The sequence below is a fragment of the Pleurodeles waltl genome, chromosome 10, assembly GCF_031143425.1.
Source record: "Pleurodeles waltl isolate 20211129_DDA chromosome 10, aPleWal1.hap1.20221129, whole genome shotgun sequence".
Classification (NCBI taxonomy): Eukaryota; Metazoa; Chordata; class Amphibia; order Caudata; family Salamandridae; genus Pleurodeles; species Pleurodeles waltl.
Genome location: NC_090449.1, coordinates 813,081,834 through 813,101,300, shown reverse-complemented (window position 1 = coordinate 813,101,300; position 19,467 = coordinate 813,081,834). Strand labels below are relative to the sequence as shown.

The 19,467-nt window shown below is 41.7% G+C and overlaps 1 protein-coding gene across 3 annotated transcripts in view; it reads right to left on the bottom strand.

Moving 5' to 3' along the window:
• Nucleotides 1–19,467, bottom strand: part of LOC138261913 (ATP-binding cassette sub-family B member 5-like) — a 987,125-nt gene that overhangs the window by 178,434 nt on the left and 789,224 nt on the right. For all 3 annotated transcript variants that reach the window (XM_069211477.1, XM_069211478.1, XM_069211476.1), the window contains 4 exons: nt 16,634–16,711; nt 16,441–16,524; nt 6,126–6,329; nt 2,380–2,480 (listed from right to left, as the gene is read on the bottom strand). In XM_069211477.1, coding sequence (XP_069067578.1) covers nt 2,380–2,480; nt 6,126–6,329; nt 16,441–16,524; nt 16,634–16,711 — 467 coding nt within the window. The remainder of the gene's footprint in view (nt 1–2,379; nt 2,481–6,125; nt 6,330–16,440; nt 16,525–16,633; nt 16,712–19,467) is intronic.

The window sequence follows — 19,467 nt, the reverse complement described above, 5'->3', positions numbered from 1 at the left end:
CAATCCTAGTTTGAGGTCTCTGTAAAAGGGGAGGATGGTTTATAATTTCCTTAATGGCACAATTCAAAGATAAGAATTAACAACAGTGTTATATGCTGATGACACTAGAAAGGGCACGGTATGACTTATCAATTGATTCAATATGATACTTTCTTGTCCTTTTTAAAGCTAAAAGATGTTTACAACTAAGCTAATCATTCATTTGCTCAACATATCAAAACACGACTTGCTCAACATATCAAAACATATTGAAAATACAATAATATAGTATCTGACGTATCAGCATGAACTGTACATAAATTATCAAAAATATTTGCAATTTCATCACATTGTATAAAAAATGATGTTTTATGAGGGTTTGTCCCTAACAGGTGAGAATTGGGATCAGGAGAATAACGCTACATGGCCTGTTTCAACAGCCGAAAGGGCCTGGTTAAAAATTCACTCTACATTGAGAATCGCAAGTACAGCACAAATACCTTTTATATCAATAGTAGACTTTTTTAATGCAAAACTGTTAGATTAGAATAATGCTCTTATTACTGATAACTGCTGATCATGTTCACTTTTTACAACTGATACCGTCAACATTTTAAGTGGCTTTACCTTGCTTATGAAATTATGGTCTCAAGGGCTGGATGAATTAACTACATAATGAAAACTAGAGTACACTTGCCATTTTGGTCCCAGGAATTGCAGGGGAAAGGTAGACTTAAGGATTTTGTTGCTGGTCACTTCTTTTCAAGAGATTACTAGAAACACTTTAAGAAATCTGTACTAAAAAGTAGTGGTAATGGCATTTGTTACAATCATAGATTGGACACTCCCATGTCTCTTTCTCTACAGTTATCATATAGAAGAGGAGCTATAGGGTTCTGGCTCATTACATTTGTCAAAGACTAAACACGTTTACCTTTGCTGCAAGTGAAGCAGAAGAAGTTTACACACCTCTTTAACTTATCTATATATAGTTTTTTATATTTCAAATGTAATGTTTTTGTAATTGCTATTTATATTTTTGCTTACTGTAGAAATTCATTGTGGCATGTTGATGCTTACATTAACACCTACAAACATAAGTTGTGTCAACCTTTGTTAATATCTTTATACTTTTCCTTTCTCCTTTGCTCCTCCTTTCCTCTATCACCTTATTTCCATTGTTTTCCTTTATATCTTCCCTTCTTTTTGATATCTATGGTACTTATTGCTTTCCTTGTTTTTTTTAAATTCATACTTTATCGGATATGTTTGTTAGTATGCCTTGATACGTTAGAACTCTTCTTTTGATGTTGTTCCTAGACATCTATATGAATATATATATTAAAGATTTCTAATCAGCCAGGCTAGCTTCAATCCAGTGGCATAGTGAGCACAGGACCCACGTCTGGGCATACCTGGCGCACTTAGGGTGACAAAAGCAAACTAACACAAATAATGGACAGAATGTGGAACCAATCAAACATTCACCCCCAGTCACAGATCTGGGTTTAATCCATTTTTGTTGATTTTGTATTAAGATGTTGCCTTGTGCGCCCTAAGTGGCTAGGGTATGCCCAGATGTGGGTCTCTTGCTCGCTGAGTCCCTGGATTCAAGCTAGCCTGGCTGATGAAGGGTGATACCCTGGAACCGGACCTAGGATGCTTGTTTCCTGTGCAGGGAGGACCTGGCCTGGAAGTTCGGGTGGACTGGTCCCGTGGGGAACAGGGTCAAGACTGATTTGCAGATGGCTGGGTCCAAACTGGGGAGACGTGGCGAGCAAAACAAATATGGATTGAACCCAGACCTTCATTCTGTTTTGTGATGTTGCCTTAGGTCTTAAGTCAGACAATACCATTGTTAACTGAAACAAGACCCTCTGACTACCCTGAACTCCATCACTTCCTATTCCCACTGCAATTGTAAAGCACATCAGACTCCTATTGTCAAGGATCCACCAGATCAACTGACTTACCCTGCTTATATCAGCTATGCTTTCTTAAGAAAATTCTCCCCTTTCTTCCTGATCAACAAGTCATCAGAATTATTGATTGCATTTCATTAGGACTTTCTACAGTAATGTGATTTAGCTAGGATCCATCCAGTAGTTTAAAGAAACTAACTTCCCTCTGCTTCCTCACTACTCTCGGGGTCCTAGGGTCATGAACGCCTTGTAAGTAACTGTAATTAGGAAATCCCCAATCAATCAATCAATCAATGTAAGCTTGATTTCTTAATAATAATTTGTAATTCATAGTCTGCAAAAAAGAGTTTGGTCATGGATGTTCAATATCATTTCAGTAGAACTAACAGAATGCTGGAAAAAGTAAAAGCCGACAATAATAAAAGAACATGCATTTGCAATGACAGAAAACCGGGGTAAGTATGCATGTAAGTCTCACCTGAAGGGTTTCTGTAAATGCTGTTCATACATTTCTTCAAATGTTCTTTCACTGGTCAGAGATACCACTGTGCGTATGTTCTCCACTGCTTCGGATGCAATCTATACTTGACATGAAATATGGAAGACAACAAACATTTGTAGAAAGACAATCTTTTCCCAACTAAGTCAAGGATAGAGCATTTGACAAATCTAGCAGGAGAACACCACGGATAATGTGTGCCTTTTAGATGAGGCAATGTTAACATGAACAGAGAAAACCTCTTCAATGAATATGAAACAGTAATGGGCACCGTACATATTGATTGCACTAACGATACTGATTAGCCATGGGTTTGTATATAGTCTATACATTTGTATTGACAATAAGGTATCCTAATATCATGCTATTGTATCCCTTTCTAAAACTGCATGCAATGATATTCGCATTTAATTTAAGGACACTGCCATTCAGCAAGAGAAATTATGAAAGAAACGTATCTTTTTCAGAGTTGGGGATGTAACACAGGTGCCAATATGTTCTTCTTTTTAGTGCTATATATTCATCCATGTCCCTCACTACAAAGCTTACAGAGTGACATCCCACAGAGGCCCTCTATACCTGCATTCATGATTACCAGGTGCAGGAAACCTCTGACCGGATTCATATTGTGTCGAAATGCGCCAGGTAAAACCACAGAACTTTCTGTAAACATTTTCCACTTGCACAGAACAGGTGGAAAAGGTCTGAGAAAAAGGTCCAAGAATCTGGAAAAAACAATGTTGGACTTAGTAATTATAAGTCCCACAGGTTGTTCCCACTGCGAAGGCTTGCAACTTGTGATGGCCAGACACTAGTACTAAAATCGTGCTAAAATCATTAATTTTGGCTTCGGTATTTCCCCATGTTGTTCCCGGCTACCTCATAATGAGCACCAGGTATGAGTAGTGCACATGGCTAGACTACATAAGGTGCTGGAAATAAGGTGCGTCACTTCACTGCATCAGAGGACGTAAATTTACAAACTATTATTGACCCAAACTAAACAAACTTACGTATGTCTGGGAACTTTTATGATGTAAACCTAGTTATAGTGCAAGAGATATGAGCCTTAGTTGTTTACAAGGAGGCAAAAAAATGATTGTAGTAGATCCTTAGGTGCAACAATGCAATGTTGTCTGAAGACATGAGTGTTAAGATTATTTCTGAATTCCAGGCGGGCGGGGGCATTTCTAATGTTAGGGATGATGATGTTTTTGTCAGGTCCTGGGAGCACAGAGAAGGCTAGTGTGGCCACAAACGGCCTCTTGTCTGGCAGATATATTCAAATCACTAAATGATAGATAGTATTATGATTAAGTAATTTAGATATTGCAAACAAAAATGCCATTAAAAAATGAAAAGCATGGTTTGCCAATGCCCCCTGCTTCACTTAGTAACTTTGCACCCAGGCGCTACTGATAGTGAAGAAACAAGCACCTCTCAGGGGTTTGGAGTTACCCGAAATTTCAAGTGGAACTCTGAGGTTCCACTATGAAATGGGGTCGTTCTAGGGAAATTGGGAGTAACATGCTCAATTCCACATCCAGTTCTACATTTTCCTCCAGAGTTTCCCTTGAAGATTATAGCTGCTTTCAGCACTCGGGATTTTAACGGGGCTAGAGTTAAGGTGGCTGCTGAAACTTAAATTTTCTGACTGAAAGGGTCACTGCATTTGCTCATCAGTCAGACCTCTGCCACAGACGGGCTTTATTAAAATTAGGCAGCTCATTTCTTTTCTCAAAAGTGAAGGGCATGAGCAATGATTACGTTATCTACCACAAAATCCTAGTTTAAACACTATGGGGGTTATTACAACTTTGGAGGAGGTGTTAATCCGTCCTAAAAGTGACGGTAAAGTGACGGATATACCACCAGCCGTATTACGAGTTCCATAGGATATAATGGACTCGTAATACGGCTGGTGGTATATCCGTCACTTTACCGTCACTTTTGGTACGGATTAACACCTCCTCCAAAGTTGTAATAACCCCCTATATGCGTAATGAAAATAGTATACAATATAACACAAATATTTCAGGGCTGGAAATAATAGTGACTCCGATTTGAAGATACTTTTGTTAATCTAAATTAAGCCTGTGCGTGCAAAAGATTTAATTATGGAGGACAGCTCCACTCTTTATTTATGAAATCGCGTTTAGTAAGAATTTCCCTCACATATGGAATAGTGGGGCAAATATACTAATAACCCACTAATGCAAACATCATTTTTGCAACTAGTGTGGAATTTTGAAAACCAACTTATGTAACAATAAGTCGCGCTCCAAAATTCTTAATTGAAGTAGATGGAATCCAGCCTAACTAATTAATATTCATGAGGCATATCGCAAATTGTGACTCACTCCAATTGGTGGCTATTACTGACATGCTGGGATGTATGGGTAAGCACGCAACTATGCCTGTGATTGCCCTTAAATAAACTTCTCCATGTGACAAAATGCTATGTGCGTCCAAAAAATCACATCACCCCTGATTCAGTGAATTAGGAATTGGACTGTGCCTTGTAAATTAGCTTCTTGTGCTTCTATGTTGTATTTAGATGCACTCAAACTTACATCAATCGACGTTACGTCACTGATGGCCTGCTAGACCTGTCAAATAATCAAATCTTTGTCATGATCAACTGACATTGATTAATTACAATAGTGGCATTGCTGTAAGTTCAAGTTTCCCCTTTCGAGCCACAAATTATTGATTGTTCAGATAAATGTGAGACAAGGCTGATATGTACATATTTGGCTTCCTAAGATGAATGTTCAAGACAGCCAATGCAATATTGCGGCAGAGAGTTTGAATGAATGACTGGATAAACAAATGTCACTTATATAGCGCAGCAGTAACGTCATAAGGTATCCTGGTACTAGACAGCAAGCTGCAGCTGAATGAATGTTACTAATTCTTTACTATTGTGCAAAGGAGCCAGGTTTTCAAATACTTTCTGTGCAAGTTTGGTCGCTGCTGTCAATTAAAAAATGGGAGACAGTTTCATTCTTTGCAGTAATATGTGTGACAAAGAAGAGTCCTACCAATCTGCCTCGGCGAACAGGACAAATGGCCAAAGAATGTTGGAATTTGATATAAGAGGGGCTTGTTTAGAGTTTGACGGAGGAGATACTCCGTCAAAAAGTGGCGGATATCATGTCTGCTTATTACAAAAGCTAATGCCTATGCACTTGTAATTTGGTGGACGAGATACCTCCTACGTGTGTGACTGAGTATCCTGTCTGCCAAGCTGTAAATAAAGCCCATAGTGAGGAAAAATATGCTTAAAATGAAATCAGAAATGTTGGGCCGAATGTTGGCCCTGGCCATTTGACGCGGTTCAAATCATGTTTAACTTCAGAGTACAATAATGTCTGGGAGCTACCTCATGAAAACAAACGTTTTACTAGTGCAACTGTAGTTATTTGGTTCAGACCACAATCCTCAGAGAAATGCTGGCATTAGTGATATTGCTAAAAATGGGGCAAATGCCGGTTAAAGATACAATGACATTCACTTTTTAAAAGATGTTACTACTGTACAGTAAGTTTCTATATCAGACCCCAAATATATATGTCCCCATTAATGACCAAAGTCAACATTGAAAATTACCTTTACCATGGTGAATAAAAACACAAACTCGTCTCTTGAATATTTTGTTACATAATGAACACACACACACAGAGCAATTCAAGCATTATTTATATGATGGACACAAATCGTACCTTGCCTGCACTTTGAAGCTGCTTTTTATCTCTGTTGGCGAAACCAGTTAAAGCACTAGTTTCAAGCATTCCAGCAACTCCTAGAACCGGTGCCATTGCCAGGATCAGCAGCGTCATCTCCCATCCAAAAGCGAAGGCAATTATCACCGACAGTCCCATGCTGGAGAGGTTTTGGGCAATTAAGCCAAGTCTGGAACCTGTAGCCTTCAAGCCGCAAAAAATATCACTGTTTAAGCCTCAAGAATGGACACATTGAAAAAACAACTGTGCGTACATGTATCAGAATTATTCAACCTGCCAAAAAGAGAGTTACTTTGAGTCAATTGTCAAACTCATACTATTTTACAATCACTGGCGAATTGCGAATGCACAAGCACCGGCTATCCTGGTGTGATAGAGTTCACTGGGATGCCATGGAAGAACTTTTACAATACCTAGCAGAAGAACATTGTAAAAAGGGAGTAGAAATTGTAAATGAGGGACATACAATTTCTAGCAACTCTATTAAATGTGCTCTTGATGCTGCTGATACAGCAGCACAGTGTGTTAACCCCAGTGTCATTAGGTGCCATGCCTGGCTCATATGTTAAGGGTTAAAACTGGTGGTACAACAGGCAGTTTTAAACATGACATTGATATAGAGCACCCTTGAAAAATTAAACAAAGAAAATTAAGGTGCCAAAGCTATGGGAGCTCTGCAAGCAAGCACACACATTGGTGCTTTTCATCACGCTGGATTTTCAAGGAGCTTTCGATCATCATTTCAAGAACAGTCTTCCAATCAAACAAAGCCCCTCTCTCAATACACCAGAGGTTACTTTAGTGGATCGTGTAGAGGCAAAAATAACAAAGGAAGAGGGTAAGCATTTACATCTAGAGGTTCCTCACCACCCACTAAACAATGACTTACAACAAAACATACCAACCCACACCAATCCAGTAGGGGGAAGGTAACAACCTTTTTACCCCCAATGGTCTCAAATGACCACATTTCAATGGGTACTTCAAATTAACCAATATGGTTACTGTCTGGAGTTCATTTCCACTCCACCAAATCTACCCCCTCGAATTCACAAACTGTCACAAGATCATCTCATTCTTCTCAAAGAGGAAGTACATTCACTTCTTCTGAAAGGGGCTATAAAAACAGTACCATTACAGTACCAAGGAACAGGAGTTTACTCCCTGTATTTTTCTAATACTCAAAAAAGATGGGGGTCTCAGACCAGTATTAGATCTCACACCCTTAAACCACTATATCCTATCAGAACCCTTTCATATGCTCACTCTTCAGGATTTTATTCCCCTATTACAACAATGCGACTTCATGACAGTGTTAGACCTAAAGGACACTTACTTTCAGATTCCCATTCATTCTGCACACCGCAAATATCCAAGATTTGTAGTTGCAGGAAAACATTGCCTGTTCAAAGTATTACCACTGGGAGTCACAACCACTCCCAGAGTATTCACAAAATGTCTCACATTAGTTGCAGCACATTTCAGAAGAAAACAAATTAATATTTTCCCTTATTTGGACAATAGGCTCATCAAAGCCAATTCATTTACACAGTGTCAAAGCCACACTTAAACTACAAATCGTCTCCTACACTCTCTGGTATTCACCATAAACTACATCAGATCTCATCTGCAACCTCTCCAGATACCCTTTCTAGGAGCTACCCTTAACACACAATTAGGACTAGCATTTCCAAACTCAGCCTGGGTGGCCCTTTGCAGAACCTCTGCCTCAGATCACTGTCACAAGAGATGCCTCAAACACAGGTTAGGGAGCTCATCTACTCAACCTCACAGTTCAGATGATATGGGACAATTCCCAACGGTCTCTTCACAGAAATTACCAGGAACTGCAAACAGTATTCTTGGCAATTAAAGCGTTCCTTTCACAATTGCAACACAAGACTGTTTTGATACATACAGACATGACTTCCATGTACCACCTTAAACAAGGGGACACAATATCATCAACTGTCCCATCCTGCACAAACAATATGGAAATGGGCAATTCACCACTATATTTGCATAATGGTGCAATACCTCCCAGGGACAGACAATCAATTTGCAGACCTATTAAGCAGGACGCAGCAACAAACACACAACTCCACCCACAAGTTTTTCAACAGGACTTCCAAAAGCAGGGAACACCTCAAACAGACCTATTCGAAACATCAAAACAAAAAATGCTTAAACTTCGCCTCCAGGTACGCACACCCTCAATCCAAGGGCAATGCTCTATGGATGAGTTGGCAAGGATACTTGCTTATGCTTTCCCCCACTCCCACTCCTACTCTTACACTTTCTGGTCTGGAAGATAAAAAAAATATCTTCCCTCAACATGTTAGTGGATCTTCATTGGCATGTCAACCATGGTTCACAACACTTTTTGAAAAAGTGATGGATTTATCAATACATGCACCCAGAGGGTACCTCAGAGGTGCCCCCTAAAATCCTAGCAGCCACTGTTGTGCTTGCTGACTCTTTTTTGTCAGCCTGCCAACCAAGACGCTATTCTGGCCCCCTAGGGTGACAACCTTCTGCTCACAGGAGACCCATACCAAAAGCCTGTCCAGGAAGAGCATGTAACACCCCTTCCCACAGCATGACCGACTGATTCACCTTTCTGAGGCGGCAAGCCTCAAAGGGCTGCCGCCTTTGACATGTGAATCTGGCTCCCCTCACAGGCGAGGTAGCCTCCCCCCCCCCCATTCCTGTTCTGAGCCACTTGGCACCTGGACAGGCAGGAAAATTAGCTAGTCAGGGAGGCGTGCTACCTCCAGGCTACTACCACTCCTAAGATGGGCTACTGCGAGGTGGACACGAAATTTCAGAGTTAGCCATCTTTATGATGGCACACCTTGGAATTCTGGGACAGGGTAAGCCCACTCCCCACATGAAGTGGTCATAGGGGACATAGTAACCCCAAGGGTCAGTAGCCCATTGGCCACTACCCTACACACCCCTAATGCCCCTAAATTCAGTATTTAGGGGAGCCCCTGGTACCAGAGAAGCAGATCCTGATGCCCTAAGAAGACCAAGGAGACTACAGAGCTGCAAAACAGAAGAGGGGAAATGAAACGGATGACCTGGTACCAATCCCCTCTCCTTCTGCATCCCTCCTCTTAATCTGCACCAAAATCGACTTGTCCAGCAGCTGTGACTCCAGAAACCCAGGACTGCCTTCCTTCAATAAAGCCTCTCAACCTCACGTGATCAGCAGACCTGCTCTTCAGCAAACTCCAAAAGAATGGACTCTGAAGCCTCTGAAACCACCAAAACCTGACACCTGAAGTCACTAGTGCACCCTCGCACCCTCCATCTCCGACCTGAGTTGAAGTGGACCGTCTGTGCCAACAAGGTTCCCCAATGTAGGAAGTTGGCCTGGTGTGTGGTGGGTACCTAAAGTACTTACACCTTATATGAGGTCCAGGTATCCCCTATTACTGTAGTGTAGGCAGTGCCTAGAAGACCTGCTGTCTAGAGGTAACTGTGGATGACCTGCCAAGGCTTATCTAGGAGACCTGCAAAGCTCATGCAGTACCACTGTAATCACAGCACCTACACACATAAAAGAAAACACCCAGTGTTACAAAAATAAAGGTGCTTTATTTTATTGACACAAATGCAAAAATGTACTAGAGGCACCCCTCCAATAGGATGTAAGTAACACACTAAATATGTACACTAGTAATCAGCAATAGGCATAAAAAGTGATTGAAAATAGTGCAGCTGCAAATAGACAGTAGTGACCCTAGGGGGAGCCCAAACCATATACTAAAAAAATTGAATGCAAGCACAAGAACCCCACCTAGGTAACTGGAATGTGTAGAGGGGAGCTGGGAATACTGGGAAACCCCAAAAGTAAGTACCACAGTGCCCCCTAGCGACCAGGAGAAAAGGAGTAAGTTACTGGATTTTCCCCAAACCACCCAAAAGGAAGGAAAAGAAGAAAATGCAACACACAGACAAGACTGCAAGAAACCAGCTGTGAATTCCTGAAGAAGACCTGTGGAAGAAGATCAAGGCCTGAAGTCACAGAAGTGTCCACTGGGGGTAGGAGCCCTTACCCACCAGTCTTGGATTGCAGGAGTTGGTCATCGGTGATGTGAAGAAGGTCAGCACTGCAGCCTTGGAGTTGGTGAACAGTTCCTTCAGGGATGCAGACGACGTTCCACGCTGGAAGAATTGCAGTTGGGTTTCGGTGCAAGGATTCCACCACAAACCCTTGGCAAATGTCGCAGTTGATGGAAAGTGGAGCTTCCGGCGGCCACCAAGGTCCAGGAGGACTCAGCCCAGGAGGAGGAGTCACAGGAGACCCTCAGCTACAGTCCACAGGAGCAGAAGCAGCACCCACAGGAGTCTCACACGATGAGGACACAGGAGTTGCAGAAGAGCCCATGCAGCACGAGTGGAGAAGGGTCCAACGCCGCAGGAGAACCACGCAGAGGGCTGTGTGTCGCAGGAAGGAGTGCTGGTTGCATGGACTACACGAAGCCTGATGATCCTTTGGAGGAGATGCAAACAAGCCTTGGCAGCTGCAAGAGACTCTGTGCACAGGGGTGTTGTCCTGCATGGGAAGGCAAGGGCTTACAGCTACCAAAGTTGGACCTCTGGCAGAGAAGACCAAGAGGACTACTCTGGACCACCAGCCGTGATGCAGGATCCACGCACCTTATGATGAGAGGAAACCTACGCAGCTGGTCGTTGTTGCAGTAGGTGCCTGCGGATGCAGGTGCAGGACTCCTTCACTCCTAGGGAGATTCCTTCTTCCTTCTCGTGCACACTGAAGACTTGTCACCCTCAGAGGATGCACAGCCGAGGAACTGTTGCATGAACTGGAAGGAGCCATGGAAACACCCCTGGGATGGTGATGGAGAGAGGAGTGGTCACTCCTCTTTCCATTGTCTAGTTTCTCACCAGAGCGGGGACTGGGGGTCCCTTAACCGGTGTAGACTGGTTTATGCATGGAGGGCACCATATGTGCCCTTCAAAGCATACTGGTGGCTTGGGGAGGCTACTCCTCACAAGCCATGTAACACCTATTTCCAAAGGAAGAGGGTGTTACCTCCCTCACCCAAAGGAAATCCTTTGTTCTGCCTTCCTGGGCTTGAGCTGTTCGAGCAGCAGAATGGCAGAAACCTGTCTGAGGAGTGGCAACAGCTTGGACTGCCCAGAAAACCCCAAAAGACTGGTAGCAACAATGCTCGGTGTGCTCTACGGAGCCTTCCAGAGTGCATGGAATTATACTTCCAATACTGCAACAGTAGCTGGGTTTGATTGCAATATATTTGATACCAAACATGCCTAGGTTTGGAGTTACCATTATGTAGCTGGACATAGGTAGTGACCTATGTCCAGTACATGCATAAAATGGAGTCCCCGCACTCACGAAGTCCATGAAAATGGAACTGGAGTTCATGGGGGCACCTCTGCTAGTGCAGGGGTGCCCTCACACACAGGTACTTGAACCCTGCCCTCTGGGCTAGGAGGGCCTGCCATTCGGGTGACTTACAGTGACATGGTAAAGTAACCTGTGGTGAAAAGGGTGCATGCACCCTTTCATGCAGACTGCAATAGCAGGCCTGCATAACACTTTGCATGGGCTCCCCAGGGGAGGCATAATGCATGCTGCAGCCAGTGGGGATCTCCTGGTACCCTTATGCCCTGGGTACCATATACTAGGGACTTAAATGGAGGCACCAGTATTCCAAATGTGGGGTGTAAGTAACAAAGTTACCAAGTTAGAAGGGAGAGAGCATAATCACTGGGCTCCTGGTTAGCAGGATCCCAGTGAACACAGTCAAACACCCTGACAACAGGCAGAAAATGGAGGTAACTATGCCAAGAAGAAAGAGGGTACTCTCCTACACCCAGCCTTCCAAAGTCTGAGTCCATTGTGGTTTCACCCTTCCTGGACTCCACAACGACGCCTGCAGCCTCTGCACACATCCCTCTTCTACCACAAATGCTCCATTAAAGAAAACCCCACACCTAAAGACAGCTCTTCAGCTGTTGCCCCTGAACCGTGATGAAGAGGACCAAAGGTGCCTACCTGTGCCAGAGCATCGTGAGGCCTGAGCCCCGCTGTTGGTTCAGCCCTACTGGCCTCTGGGCCAGACCCTAAAGCCTTTTTTCGCAGTGACCGATCTCCATTAAAACACACTGGGCACCCAATGCTGTTTTGCACCCAGCCGCACCCTTACTGCTGGTGGTGTACTGCTAGTGCTGCCTTGGCCCTTGCCCTCTACTCACCTTAACTCCTGGAGATTGATTTCCTGAGTCTCTTTCCCCTACCTGTTTGCAGAACTTGTTTTTCTCCAATGGGATAACATTGCAGAACTCGGAATCTACGGTGTCTTCTTTTTAAAGTGAAAAGAATTCCTGTTTAAAAATGTACCTCACCTGAGCGATTTTTATCAGATGCCTGAACTTATATAAAGATATTTACTATTTTTATAAATTGGTGGGGATCTCCTTTTTGAGTCATGCTTCTCATCTGTTGACTTTGGTGTTTATTTGTAGTTGTCTACATTCCTCTGGGTTAAGTCTAAGGCTGCCTGATCACGCTACCCCGAAATAAAACACCTTGGGATTGCATAGCAAGCCCTGTTCACTCACTGTGAAACCCCTGAACCCTTTTACATACCACATAAAGGGCCAGATTCCTACATGAATGAAACAATTTCCTTGCCAGCCTTGTATCTCAGCCAAAGGGTCACTCACTGAATCTCAGAAGAGTTCTGAAATTCTATTTAACAAGACATCAGACAATCAGACCTTATGTTTGTAAATTGTGACCTATTAGAACTGTGCTTCCCACATAAAAAGTCAATCTTTAGATGGATAATTTCTATTACATCCTGTTAACAGTTAGCCGATTAACCCTTCCCTGATGAGCCTAAGGAACATGCAGAAAAAAAACAGCACTGGCTCTGTTGAAAATTATATTAAGTGCTTATGACTATTGATGAGGATCCCCTGAAAGAGAATGTTTCCTAACTATAATCCTAGTTTTCTTACAGGGGAGTCCTCATCATTCATAAGCTACCCACCCTCCTTAAAGATAAGGTTCTTATATTTATCCAGAATGCTCTTATCTCTGAAAAAAAAAAAAAACGAGCTGAAACACCTGTCCTCTTCGGCGCATGATGTGACACTGGAGGAAGTGTGAAGCTGTTAAAGGCACAGTGCCAGTTTTTACTGCTTTACCTGTACACCCTATCTGCTAGCATTGCTGTGCATAACCTTTTTTTTTTAAAGAGGTTTGTGTGTGATATTTGTAGTCACTTTAGATACATTGGCTATTTTAATATAGTTGTAAATATTTTTACAACGAAAAATAAGTGATTTTGCCTCTCTTGACCTTCTGTTTGTCCTGCATTGTCAATTGGTTTTGCGTATTTGTGCGTTTTGTCTACAAAAATAGGTCGCACGTCTATATATAGAGCAATTGCTTTGGGATACAGAACTTTGGTGGGACAGTTCAGTGCTTATGGTTTGTTGATGAGGATTTCCCTGAACTAGGATTACAGGTAAACTTTTCCTTCTTGATTATTGGATAAGTTTTCAGTGATCAGGCATTTTCTTCATCGGATGTTCAGCACAAACATCAAGCTCTTCTTTCATTCTGGTATGTGGTAGATCAAAATCTAGGCATGAGCTGATTTCAGCGGGTGTCAGAAAATGAAGATAACTGCACATAGAGTATTGTTATGCCTCTGCAATTGCTGGACACTGAAATAGAATGTAATGACTGCATTTGTTGCTAGCGTTTTCCTTGTCCCAAACACCGGATTGCAAGAGAGGTCTCTAGCAAAGCAGTGGTGAGACATCTGCTGCGGTTCGTTGAGTGTGGGCATTTGAATCTACTGTCATCGTGCATGAATATTTTTATAAATCCTGTTTATGGTATCAGCAGCACTATTCTGTTCATATTATCTCCCACACACACTTCTGCCTTATCTTCACCTGGCGAATTCAAAGTTGAATTAATAAAATATAATCTAAAATCTATTGCATCTTATAGTCCTTGACTTAAATATGGTTAATAATTCTTGTTACTAAAGATTTTTTGGAGAGGCTAAAGAAAGTTTTCCGACCAGTTTAAAAACCATCTTCACCATGGCAGTTTAATCTGGCCTAAATCAGCTAAATATTGTTGGCTTCCTGTGAGTCAATACATGAGTCAGTACAAAGGGTTCAGTGCTGTACTTAGTGTGGAGCACTGCTTTCCTAGTTAACGTTGGCAATTGTCTGTGAGCTGCAGGTTCTTTTGAACCTCATTGGATTTCTATTTTAACAGAAACCCCTCCTTTTCCTAAAATGATTTTTATTTTCATGTGAATAATACCAATTCCATATCTGCACTTTTCCAAAATCATCAGAGATTTCCATACCTTATGATAGGAGAGGTCTGACATTTTACCTATGTAGAATAAAAGATATAAGGATGTTGAGTCAGCTTTTTTTTTTTCAGCTTTAATCTTTTAAAGAGGCAAAGTTGCAGCTGTGGTTACTTGGCCAGATCGCACTTTCTAGAGACACTTGGTTAGACTCAGATGCCAATCAGATTCTGTAGTGGGCCCAGTTTATCTGAAAAATCCAGTTAATCAGCAGTTTTCTGTGAGTAATGTATTGTTCCTTTGTAAAACGTTAAGCAGTTTTATAATTTGGGATGGGCTTGCTGCTTCATTCTACTGTTCATGACTGCCAGTGAAGATCCTACGATGTTAAAGGTAGAATTACTTTTAATCCCTGCTCTGCATTGTAAGACTATCCACTGAAGTCATGTTTGCACCTCCTCCCTCCCAGATTTTGATGTGGATACAATAGTAAAGCGATCTCATACAGGGATCCCTAAAAATGTGCCAGAAACTAAGGCGGTGATGAAATTCTAAAACCTCTCCCAATTAACACTTCTGGATTCTTCCATCCTCCAACACTCCATTACCCCAGTCAATCCAACTAACACTCACATATCCGCGGCTCAAATTAACTCATAATACTAAAACTGTACTGCTATTTCCTTATACTAATCTACCACTAATTCCTTTTGGGTTCCGAAGTAGCGTGCTACTCGCCGAAAAGCGCTTCAACGCCTTGTCAAGGGTAGTAAGCACTATATAAATACTATTACAATACAATACAATATCAAACTAGTTAAACAATGCATGACTCAGTTATTTACAACTCTCAACACCTGATTTAATTTATGTTTACAACTAGAGAAGAGAGACCATCTTCCCCAGGGCCAGCTCAGAGCCTCCAGCAACAATAAATCTCTTAACTGCTGTACCCGAGTCAGACAACTTATAAAGGGCAGGAATGGTGGGACACATACAAGAGCAACGGAGGCGCCACTGTGAGCTCAACGAATTTATGTCTAAGCCCTGACCTTTGGCAAACATGAAAGCAAACAGGGCACCAGGATAATGGTGAAGCCGACAAAGAGACCCACCTTTGGATACAAATCATGTGCAGATGTGTGAAAATACAGGGTGGTCTAGAACGACGTACCTCAAAGGTATTCTACCATACAGGGTCAACACACAAGAATAATCAAATACCAAATTCATAAAGCAAGAAAGGCCAGAGACCTGAAACCCTTCTCTGAAACATGAAGTATATAAGAATGGTCACAGTTTGTACCGAGTAACACCGGTTTCAAAACAAACAGACAAAGAACTGCAGGGTGTGCCCTCTCTTGAGAAAACACAGTCTGAATTCCGTCAGAGCCTGGAAAGAAGAACTCGGAAGCCTGAGATTCAGGACTCTACATGGTAAACAGATGCCAGATCGGAGGACCCAACATCAGCTTCATATAGGAGATACTAAACCTGATTTGTGCCTTAAGCGTTTCTGTATCCATAGCTGGGGGCTGCAGAAGAATGACCACCACCATTGCAATATCGATACTCTTCTCTTAGTAGGAAACACAACACACCAAAACTGGTCCCAAATAAAGATCCACTCTTGAAATGGCAAAAGCATAAATCAGGCAGGAAGACGAGACAAATGTTCTGAGGATGTCGATAACATTGTACTGAACTTGCAGCCCAAGAATGCAAGTCCAATGTCTCACTGAAAAACGTTGAAGGTCGGGACTGAGCCCATCTCCTCTGCTAGCCATTATACTGAATTCGCTGAAAGCTAATGATTTATTGTGCCTCATGGAGGGACTCGCCTATCTGTTTTCTACTGCTCAGCTTGTTGAAGCCAATGAAACAATGCATAGTTTCTATATTTGTTATATAACTCAACCAAAATATGAGAAGAATAAATCGAAAAAAGTACATACTGTTTGGATTTGTGAAGCATCGGTGGCCAGCCTTGTAGTTAAAGCACCTGTGCTGTTGTTCTTATCATCAAACCAGGCTATTTCCTGCAAAACAGATGACACATTGTAATGGGAACATTATGACGTGGGAGGCTTTTCTGTGGTAGCAATTACACTGTCAAAAGCAAGCAATGCTCAGAGTCTCTGCACTGACCTGACGAAGTATTGCCCTGAAAGCCATCTGTCTTAGTCTCATTGTTAAGACTTCTCCCGACCGTCCATAGAAGAATCCCTGAAATAAAAAATATGGTTATCACGTGTCTATGTAGAAGATAATACACACGTGCTAAGTCCACGTGCTAAACCTCAATATAGTGTAATGTTAACAACTCTCTACCAAGTTACATCTTCAAAATGCTAAGTGATTTTTCTATGGCATGCTTATTTTTAACTTCCAAATTGTTCCCCTCCATACATTTCAGAATGTTTTTTGAGATGCATTCCACAGTACATGTAACAACAGGTGTGTTTTGTATATTTGTTCTTTCTAAAATTTTGACTAGTACCTGTTATGACACTACCACATCACGATGAAATTAGCATGCGTGATCTGACCAGGAATCAGTGATTTGTTGATAAACGCTGTATTACCAGACCAATGATTACAAATGGTTACTCGCAGGGTTCGGATCCCAAACCAGCAGTTCGTTTCGTTAAATAAGGCATGTTTTTTTCGTCACTAAAGATGTTGAGCAAAGTTGGAAATCTTTTCGTTTGGTGAAGGCGAGAGAATTTGGCAGACATCACCTCCAGCAAATACAACTTTGGCTAGGTCCTTAAATCTTTATTGTACCTTTATAATACTTTACATACTCTCAACATTCCTAACTTTGAACAAGCTACTCTTTGGCGTTAAGGGGACTTGGAAGGCCATATTTCCATTGTGGACAGAATACTTAATGTCTTGGTTATTGGTGACCATTTGAATCTTACGTTTGATATTTGTATGTGATGGCTGTCTTCTAGAATCAGAAAAGCCTTAAAATGCAGTGATGCCCTTAAATCAACTGAGAAACCTCGTGAACAAGGGATGAAATAGTCAGAAGCTTAAGACTGATTACTAATACTTGCGGCTCTTCATCTTAGGGTTACCATCTTGCTCAGCATTGGCAGATGGCTTTAAAGAAATTCAAACAGGATGCCACTCATTTGCATATGGACCTATCTGACCACTTGGTGACTGCCTACTCCAGGTTCCTTCACATGCACCCAAAGCTGCATCATCTGCTTCCATAGGTAAAACAGAAACACTTCAGCACTCGGAACAGCTACAGTATCAGCCGTTTCCCATGTATGTCATCTTAAAATCAAAGTGCTCTAAGATGACTTTTGCTGTTTGCAGCAGATTAAAAAGTAGAAAGAAAAATAACACACATATACATATATATATATATATATATATATATATATATAATAATTCACAGAAAAAAGCAAAGGTTAACGATATGTTATAGTTTCTGAATTTACTCGTACAAAACCGTAGAAATTCAGTAGTTATAGTTCGAGTTCTTTCAAGTACCTATAACTCGCGCCCTAAGGTAGCCATAACTCGCGCCCTTGCCATGCACAGTTTTCTTATGAATAATGTTATTGCAAACACTGCTGTGATATCAAAGATGGCATATAAGTTCTCATCAATGACACAGTATGTAGAGTAATTAGTTGTGCATGGCAAAGGCCCGAGATATAGCCTAACTAGAACCTGACTAGACCCTAACTATAACGTCTCTGTAACCTTTGGTATTTTCAGTGAATTTCTATGGTTTTTAACGTAAAGTAATTTTAATTAGGGGTTAGTCGCAAGGTCTGGCCTTGCTGCGAGGCCTTGCATGGAAGCCCTTTAACCACTCAACCTCGTGCCATACGTTGCCTTTGGCCGTGCGCAGGGAAGGTTGGAAACACGGCCTGTCTCTGTCAGTGGATGTCTGAGTGGGTGTGTGTGAGTGTCTGAGGGGGTCTGAAAGTGGGTGTGTGAGTCTATGAGTGGGTCTGAGTGGGTTCATGAGTGTCTGAGTGGGTGTGTGAGTGGGAGCCGGAGCCTATGAGTGCATGTATGAGTGAATGAATTAGTGTATGAATGAGTCTGTAGTTTTTCTTTTCAAATTTTTCCATAATCTCGAATATTTTGCAATGAATTCACGAAACTTCACAACAGTTTGTGAATGTTTGTGCATACCATGCACTGTGACGCAAACTTATTTTAAAACTATAATTTGCCCCTAAAACACTCCTATATCACACCCCTAGGGTTGGGGTACCTTCACCCTGACCTCTAATGCCCCTTTCAATTTGAATGTTGACCACTAGGGACAGTGTCCCTTGAAATAAAATGGTGGTTGCAATTTTTTAGTCAGGTTACTCTCAGCCAATTGCAATGCTGCTTTTCGCATGTGATTTTGCAAAAATTTGCAAATTTTGCGAATTATTCACAGGCAGGGCTATACATACGTATTTGCCCCTAAATATCTCCTAAACTACCAAACTTATTTACACCAAATAATAAAAAGCACAATCTGCGTACCAGCAGCTAGCTTTCTGCCAAATTTGGTGTAATTTCGTCCAGTGGTTCGGGCTGTAGATGTGTTGACAGTTTCTATGGGAATAAACTCGGGAAACGCAATGTTATTTGAGCCCCCTTTTTCTCTGCCCCTGCTGGACGGATCACCCCCAAACTTCCTGTGCTCAGCAGGAATCACCAGGCCACTTTTGTTTGTAAAATTGTGTGAAGATTCGTCAAACAGAAAGAAAGCTTTCTCTATGGAAACATGGTCCTAACTATAACTACCTACTGGCAACTGCCAGTAGGAGATATATGACATATATATATATATATATATATATATATATATATATATATATATATATATATATATGATATATATTGAAAATGTCACTTACCCAGTGTACATCTGTTCGTGGCATGTAGTGCTGCAGATTCACATGCTATGCATTATTCCGAGTGTTACAAGTTGTTTTTCTTTGAAGAAG